This window comes from Astyanax mexicanus, chromosome 25 (genome assembly GCF_023375975.1).
Source record: "Astyanax mexicanus isolate ESR-SI-001 chromosome 25, AstMex3_surface, whole genome shotgun sequence".
NCBI classification, from domain to species: Eukaryota; Metazoa; Chordata; class Actinopteri; order Characiformes; family Acestrorhamphidae; genus Astyanax; species Astyanax mexicanus.
The window spans coordinates 10,031,915-10,041,228 of record NC_064432.1 but is presented as its reverse complement, the minus strand read 5'-3'; the positions used below and the strand labels follow the sequence as shown (position 1 = coordinate 10,041,228).

Sequence of the window (9,314 nt, the reverse complement as noted above, 5' to 3'; positions counted from 1 at the left end):
ATTTCCAAATTAAAGTTAATTTTTTTAAAAATCTTTTTTTCAACTCTGGATCTATGGAACACATATATTTAACATATATTCAGAACATGTACTGGTCAAATTTAGGCAGCTTTACTTAATTTCCTTTTTTTTTTTTTTTTAACAAAGTTTTTAAGTCGAATATGGTTACAAATCTCGTGTGTCACATTTATACAATTTATTATCATGTAAAAATTAATTAAACAAATTGTGTCCCCTATAAGAAATGACCGATCGCATGGCATTCTTTTGTTTTAATTTTATCTTATTTGATATTTTCTGTGCCATTTTCTGTGTCTTTTTAATGTACTGTGTCTTGTAAGCTAACTTATTAGCATCAGCATATTAGTCGTTATAACATTTCAATTAGTTTATCCACTATTTGGATTTTGGAAGACACGATTTGTAGCAGCAATATAGTGACATATTTCACATTATTTCATATTATTTGTATTTTTTATTCTTATCGTATTTAGTTAATTTGCTATTTCCCGTGCAATATTCTGTGTCTTTTTAATTTTTTTTTTGTGTCGTGTGTTATTCCACCTCCACTTCACCTTACCTATAACTTGGCTACCTAACGTAGCTGGCTAAGCTAACATATTAGCATTAGCGTTAAGTCATTATAACGTTTCCATTAGTTTATCCACTACGAGATTTGGATACACTGTAAGGAACAACAATGTAAAGATTCACATTACGTCAGTAAGTGAAAAACTTTGTTTAATAAAATGTTTTTATTCTGTATATTTTGATATCACAAATATACAGCTGTGGTAGAAATGAAGAGAGCACTTCAGTTTCTGAATCAGTTTCTCTGATTTTTAGAGGTTTATGTTTGAGTTAATTGAACATTGTTATTTTATTCTATAAACTATGGATAACATTTCTACCAAATTCTACCAAATGAGAAATGGCTGAAATAACAAAAAAGATTCAGATCTTTCAGACCTTAAATAATGCAAAGAAAAAAGTTCATATTCATAAAGTTTTAAGAGTTCATAAATCAATATTTGGTGGAATAACCCTGTTTTTTATGCACAGTTTTCATGCATCTTGGCATCATGTTCTCCTCCACCAGTCTTACACACTGCTTTTGGATGGATTTGTGCCTTTACTCCTGGTGCAAAAATTCAAGCAGTTTGGTTTGATGAATAGCTTTTGATCCTCCATCTTCCTCTTGATTATATTCCAGAAGTTTTCAATTTGGTAAAAACAAAGAAACTCATAATTATTAAGTGGTCTTTTTTTTCTCCAGAGCTGTTTTTTCGTACAGTGGAACAGATGTTTTTTTTTTTTTTATCTAAACATTATTTGGTTTATTCGGTTTTAATACACGTAAAAAAAAAAGAAAAATACATTTTTCTGTAAGTTGTAGAAACACTGACCTCTAGTGGTCGTCTGTGGTGTTGCTGCATCTGCAGCATATTTGAATCCATATTGAAGTTCTTATTTTATTTTTTAATTCTGCAGTGTAGATTCATACTTAAGTCATAAAAACTATTAAGAAAAATATATGGAATTATTTAATAAACAAAAAAGTGTTAAACAAACGAAAATATGTTTTATATTTCACATTCTTCAAAGTAGCAAAGTAGAGTTGGTGGTATACAGTAAATAGCCATATTTGAGTAATGTTCTAATCTATATTATTACCACAGTTAGTTCCGACCCTACAATCTGATTGGCTGAGAGGCGTTCTATGAGTGCCATTATCAGCTGGTAATGCACTGTAACCGAAGCTGTCTATGTTTTACTCCGCCACATACCGGTAACCTAGCAACGATGCAGCGCTTACAAGCCAAACAGCGCAGCTACAAACAGAGCAGCAATGGAACTATTTTAACTCGTTGAGTTTTTATAACCAAACAGATCATATTTTCTCCTCCTTTTTAAGAATGATGAGCATTATCGTTTGTGTCACGTGTTTGTGTAAATTCCACTGGTAAAATATTTCTGTATTTTTTGATATTGCAATACATATATATTGTTGTGTTGTGTTTTTGTGGGTAAATTCTTAATGGAGTAAACTCTTTTTTTTTTTTTTACACAGTGACGCCTAGTAAAATTTCTGCATTTTTTTTTTGTATATCGCAATATATATCCAATAAAGGACAATAATTGCAATGTAATTGTTACCCTGCAATGTGATTAATTAGATAGATAGATAGATAGATAGATAGATAGATAGATAGATAGATAGATAGATAGATAGATACTTTATTATTAATCCCATAGAAAATTTAAGGAAATTTATGAGTGTCGTTATCAGCAATAAACAGTGATAATGGAACTGTGGTATAATCGCAATAATACACTTGATGTTCGTGCTATAATGTGTAATATTGTCACTGCTGTGCCATTTCTGCTCTGTTTGTAGCTGCGCTGTTTGGCGTGTAACCCCTGCATCGTTGCTAGGTTACCTGTATGCAGAGGAGTAATGCGTGGAGTGCTTCAGTTACAGTGCTTTACTGGCTGACAACGGCACTCGTAGAACACCTCTCAGCCAATTACATTGCAGGGTAACAATTACATTGCGATATTGTGGAAACATGGAGAGCTTCACTTACAGTGCATTACCGGCTGATAATGGCGCTTAATTATTCCAATGTTACACGTTAAGACACTTCCTCTCGTGTATAATCAATTATGGCCAAGCGTAGTCAACTAAGTAAAGAAAAAATGACTTTAAGAAATGAAGGTCAGTCAATCTGAAATAAATAAATAAATAAATAACTTTGAAAAGTATTCTCAAGAGCAGTCACTGCAAAGACCATCAAAAAACATTGAATGCTGAAACTGGCACTCATCAGTTTGTTTGTGAAAAAAATATATATATATATTTTTTGTGTTTTTGTGTAAATTCCACTCTTTTATACACAGTAAAACCTGGTAAAATCACTATATTTTTCTATATTGCAAAATATACCTAATAAAGGACAATTACTGCAAAGTAACTGTTTCCCTCGATATATCGTGTGTAATCTGAAAATAAAAACATGAATAATTAAATATTCAAAAACTTTGAAAAGTATCCTCAAGTGCAGTCACTGCCTAGATCATCAAAAAAACGTTGAATGGTGAAACTGGCACTCAACAGGACAACCCTGTAAAAAAAAACAGTGGAAAAAAAAGTAGTGATTTTCTCAAATTTTGTGTTGTGTTGCGTTGTTTTGTGTGAACTCCACTCTTTTATATAAAATTAAAACCTGGTAAAATCTCTATTTTTTTTAAAACTGTATAAAAATCACTAAAAAAAAATAAAAATAACTTTTTTTATTTTTTTTATTTTGTGTTGTGTTTTTGTGTTAACTCCACTCTTTTACCATATTCAAAAACTTTAAAAAGTATCCTTAAGTGCAGTCACCCCAAAGACCATCAAAAACGTTGAATGGTGAAACTGGCACTCATCAGGATCCATCCCAGCAATTTTGTTTTCAGCAGGAAAAAAAAGTGAAAAACTGTGAAAAACAAAATTTGAAAAAAAAAATATATATATATTTTGTGTTGAGTTTTTGTGTAAATTCCACTCTTTTACACAGTAAAACCTGGTAAAATCTCTGTATTTTCTGAAAACTGTATAAAAAAAATTGTGTTGTGTGTTTTTGTGTAAACTCCACTCTCTTACCATAGGCAGCCAAGGGCAGTCACCGCAAAAGACCATCAAAAGTGTGGGATGATGTGGGCACTCATCAGGACCACCCCAGGAATTTTGTTTGAAATAGAAAAATAAAGCTTTGTTGTGTGTTTTTGTGTAAATGTCACGTTTTTATATACAGTAAAAACTGGTAAAATCTCTGTATTTTTTAAGAACGGTATATAAAGAAATGCTGTGTGTTTCTTTTACACACTCTTTATACACTCTTTTACCAAATTCAAGAACTTCAAGTGCAGTCACCCCAAAGACCATCTAAAACGTTGAATGGTGAAACTGGCACTCATCAGGACCACCCCTAGGAAGTTTGTTTGAAGCAGAACAAATCAAAAACAAGGCGAGACAAGGGATTCGTTCCGTTGCTACAGTATTTATTCTTGGTCAGTCATTCAAACTCACAGCAGCTGAATGTTACTTTCAAACAGTATATATTTCTCTCTCTCTCTCTCTTTCTGAAATCTTAAACAAAATAGAACCCATATGTACACGTATTCAAAAATACAAAAATGCGTGATACAGACTTCGCCAGGTGTCTTTTTAAAAGACATAGAAACATACACGGGGTACGAACAGAGGGGTTTGGGACACGTCCTAACATATCATACACTTCATACATTTCTTTTTATATATTTCATAAACGTTTCGTATCGCGTGAATCAAAAGCCTGCGTACGAAACGATGAAGGGTAAAAGTTTAGCTACGTAAAATAAGAATCGCTATTATAATGCCGCAAACGTTAGAAACTCTCATTTTTACATCCGTTTTCTTTCATTTGTGCAACAAGTTGCAGGTTGTGCCACAGCCGATACCACGTGATTGGCAAAGAGAGAGGAATGAAACAGAAATGATTCAGTAATAAAATAATAATAACAATAATAATGTACACCATTATTTAAAATTAAAATAACATTAAAAAAAATTAAAAAAATTAAAACAAATAAAACAAATGCTGGTGGCTGCGCCTGAAATATTGGAAACAGGGTGCGAATATTAACAAAAAAAACAACAGCAGACAACAAATAACAGACAAAACTAAAATCATCTCAAAAACATCATGATCGTCGACTGAATACTGATATTAACACTGAATTATGTCGTTTTTTTGAGGTCTAGTACAGGCAGCTCTTTTTATTTATTTATTTAAAAAATTAAACACGTCTGAAGAGCAGTAATACACACTCTCAACACACACATTTACACACACACATAAAATCTGATTCAAGTATTATTATTTTTTTTTACATGCATCAAACCCACAAGGCCCCGTTCACACCTGGAAACACCACGCCGTCCACCGTCCAAGTGGGTTAGCTGAGCAGCGCTAATAAGCGCTACATTCACACAGCAGGAGGATAAAGTGGCTGAAATCTGAGGTTCATTTCAGGCCGTTCACACTGAAACCGTTTTCAATCTGGTCTATTATCCTAAAAAGCAGCGCTTCACCTGAAGCTTTAGTTTTGGTTTCTGTTGTCCTATTACGGACGATGCCATGAAATGATACAAAAAATTTCGTTTAGATAAAGCAAAATTCAGTCTGTTTTTGCTGTTCACACTGCCAGACAGATAACACATCTGTAACCAAAGTACAGCTCTGGTGGAAAAAAAAATAAGAAACCATTTAAAAATGATGTTTTCCTTGATTTTACCAAATTAAAAACCTCTGGAATATAATAATCAATGAACTTCTTGAATTTTTTGCACCAGGAGTCAAGGCATAAAGTTATCCAAAAACAGTGTGTAAGACTGGTGGAGGAGAACATGATGCCAAGATGCATGAAAAAACTGTAATTAAAAACCAGCGTTATTCCAACAAATTTAGATTTTTTTGTACTTTTAAAACTTAAAAATATAAAGAGAGAAACTAATTCAGTGAAACATATCTCAGTTTCGTTGCAATATTTTCCAGAGCTGTATATGGCCACGCCCACTTCTAAAGTGGTGCAAATCCTTTTTAATATGATCTATATCCAAGGTTTACCTGAACAGTTCATTTTTCTAAACTGATGCTCTCTAAAGAGCTAAAGAGCAGAGCTTCACGTGAAGTTTCGGTTTCATCTTTTACAGCTGAACTCATCACAGAGAATGTATGATAGAGAGAGGGTACGTTATTTGGCCACTCCCACTTCTTTGGTTTCTTTAACTTTTTAAAATCTATTTTTGTTTTGCTTTGGTACGGCAGCAGCACCCCTATTGTTTTATATTATATAAAATCTATTATATAATATGCACTTCTCTTACTTACTGCTGTTATACATTTTCACCCATCCTCATGCCTATTTACACTCTTTCTTCTTTGTGACAAAAATGATTAAAAAATTAATTCACGTGATTTATTTATTTACTTATTTCCTATTTCATTACCACCTGTCAACGCTGTCCAATGAAAAACAAGCTTCTACATAAAAACAGCAACTTAAACTTTCAATGAAATTTTTCAGGTCATTTTGATTTTTTTCCTATTGGTTCGTTCACAAAAAAAAATTGATACAGTGTTCGGGAATTTGTCTGGTCAAATTATGTCGTAAACTAAAAATGGACAATTTTTAGTTTACGATTGGATAGCTATTGGATAGCGACGATATAAAAGTGTAAAAAAATAAGAGACCACTTTGATTTTACCAAATTGAAAACCTCTGGAATATAATCAAGAGGAAGATGGATGATCACAAGCGGATCATCAAACCAAGGCTTAAAGTTATCCAAAAGCAGTGTGTAAGACTGGTGGAGGAGGAGAATATGATGCCAATCTGCATGAAAACTATAATTAAAAACCAGCAGGGTTATTCCACCAAATATTGATTTCTAAACTCTTTTTTTTTTTGTTGTTATTTCAGTTTTTTATCGTTTTCTGCAAATAAAAGCTCTAAACGACAATATTTCTATTTGGAATTTGGAAGAAATGTTGTTCGTAGTTTATAGAATAAAACAACAAATTTTATTTTACTCAAATATAAACCTATAAATAGCAAAATGAGAGAAACTGATTCAGAAACTGAAGTGATCTCTTCATTTTTTTCAGAGCTGAGACCCTCCCTGTGATTAACCAGGTGTGAATGGGGCCACACACACACACACACACACACACACACACACACACAGTCGACTTCAGACAACAATGAAAATATAACACTGTTTCCATGATAAAACTGCTTAAAACTGCCTTTAAAAAAAAATCAAGAAAAAAAAAAGATCCACAATCACTTTTTTTTCTTCAAGTTCTCCATCATTCTCTACTCCTTCATCATCCCTCGCTTTTTTGTTAATTTCCTGTCTGTCAAAAGTGCCAAAACATCTCGTCTCTCCGTGCCCTCCTCACACAATGTCATCGTGCTGGTCAGTCAGATTTGACTGACAGCTGCAGGCGCCAATCAGAAGCAGATCAGTGAAGGGGAGGAGTTAAGAGTGAAGAGTTTGGGGGGTGTGGTCAGGATCAGCTGCAGACTGGCCTCGGGTTAATTCCAGTGAGTTTTATTTTTCTTTTATTGTTGTTTTTTTTAACAGAGTGATGAACAGCTTCAGGGTAGCGACCGAGACCGGCCGTCTTCATACAGCAGATACCTGCTCACTTTCTACAACCAGAGAGATAGAGAGAGAGAGAGAGAGAGTGAGAGAGTGAGAGAGAGAGAGATTTACAAAACTCTGCCTAAAAGAACAGTAAATCAAATTTGCTCCTTTATTTTATTAAAACTTGACACTTGAAAAACGTCAAAAGTTTAAACCCGAGTCTAGTTTCATTTTCCTACTAAACTCCCATTCTGTTCTGGTAAGAACAAAGAAAGTGATAGACACACAGACAGACAGATGATGGATAGACTGAGATAGAAAGATAGAAATATAGAGAGATAGATTAGGAGAGATAGTAAAACAGATTGAGATAAAGATTCAGATGTAGAATAGATGAAGATAGATAGATCGATAGATAGATATAAAGAAAAAGAGCGACAGATACTGAGAGAGAAAAGAGATACAGAGAGAGCGAGTAAGCGATAAAGAGCGAGAGATGGATAGATACAGAGAGAGATAGAGTGTGAGATAGAGAGATATAGCGAGAGCGGGATAGAGAGCAAGTCAAGGTGGATAGATACAGATAGAGAGATTTAGAGAGCAGGTGAGAAATAGATAAACAGATAGATACAGAGGGGGACAGAGAAATAGATAGATAGATAGATAGATAGATAGATAGATAGATAGATAGATAGATAGATAGATAGAGAGGGACAGAAAGAGAGATAGAAAATGAGCGAGCAATAGATAGAAATATAGAGCTGGACAGACAGACAGACAGACAGACAGATAAAGAGCGAGCAATAGATAAATAGAAATATAGAGATAGACAGAAATATAGAGGAAGATAGATAGATAGATAGATAACGAGTGAGCAATAGATAAATAGAAATACAAAGATAGATAGATAGATAGATAGATAGATAGATAGATAGATAGATAGTGAGCGATAGATAGATAGTGAGCAATAGATAGATACATAGATAGATAGATAGATAGTGAGCAATAGATAGATAGAGCTGATGGGGCGATGGCAAGAGCCCAGGGACTGGTTTAGAAAAGGGCTTTAGAATAGATAGATAGATAGATAGATAGATAAATAGATAGATAGAACAAGCAAGTGAGCCAAAGATGAATAGATAGAAATATAGAGATAAATACTTATGAATAATTAACACTGGCTTAGTGGGGGTTATATTTTAAATTCTAATCAGCTCAGATCATCAAATTAAAACGAGGAACACTCACCATCGCACGGCGGTCGCCGTGGCGTAGGACAGTGGGTGTATCCGTGGAGGCGGCTGGGTAGGCGTGGTTGTGGAGGAGGTTCTAAGTCACATGACCTCTTTATGAGGCGGGATCTCTGCAGGGCGGAGTTGTAGTCGGGGGGGCGTCTCCCGTGGGCGTAACTCTGGTTCAGCTCCTCCGCCTCGGTGACGGACAGCGCGGTGTAGCCGGGCGGGGTGGGCGGTGGCTCCCGGAAACGCCGCTCTCTGCGACTTCCCACCGCCGGGCATTTCGGAACGTTTGGAACCTCTTCCTTCCCCCCTCTGCGCTTTATCGTTCCTGTGTCGCCCTCAGAATCGTCGCCCCAGTACTGTGATGCGATGGGCGTGGCCGAGTGACTCCGCCCCATCGATGGCACCTCCGACAGCGTCTCCCAGCTGCGGCTGTCGTAGTAGCCTATGCGCTGCGGAATGCTCTGGATGTTGTCGTGGGAACCGCTGGAGCAGGAAGTCCAGCTGCCCCGCCCACTGTCGGCCGCGTCCAATGAGGCTCGGTCACACTGGTCCTGGTTCAGCGAGTAGGACCTGAGACAGAATGAATCAATGATTCAATAAATGAATGAATCAAGTAAATGAATCATTACCATTGACTCAGTTCAAGTTAAAGATTCATGTTTCTTTGATGTTTTAAGCAACATAACTTATTTTTTTTACCATGGGTTGCCAGGTATGGAACATAACAGCATGCAAACACAGTGTGCTGCAGCCTTAGCATCCTTCTAAAAAGCTCCAATATCAGTAAAGCACAGATAGATGAAGAGAGATTAGATCCCAGAAGGACTACAAGACATTTTAGGCATTTTAGGTCATGTGAGTGCTAATATTATTTCTCATTGGTGGAGATTAATGAA

General features: G+C 35.3%; 1 protein-coding gene across 6 annotated transcripts in view; it reads right to left on the bottom strand.

Moving 5' to 3' along the window:
* Positions 1 to 4,023: 4,023 nt before the first annotated feature.
* rapgef2a (Rap guanine nucleotide exchange factor 2a) overlaps positions 4,024 to 9,314 on the bottom strand; it is a 107,943-nt gene continuing 102,652 nt past the window's right edge. For all 6 annotated transcript variants that reach the window (XM_022681774.2, XM_022681772.2, XM_022681775.2 and 3 more), the window contains 2 exons: positions 8,426 to 8,988; positions 4,024 to 7,242 (listed from right to left, as the gene is read on the bottom strand). In XM_022681774.2, the coding sequence (XP_022537495.2) occupies positions 7,217 to 7,242; positions 8,426 to 8,988 (589 nt within the window). In that variant the 3' untranslated portion in view covers positions 4,024 to 7,216. The remainder of the gene's footprint in view (positions 7,243 to 8,425; positions 8,989 to 9,314) is intronic.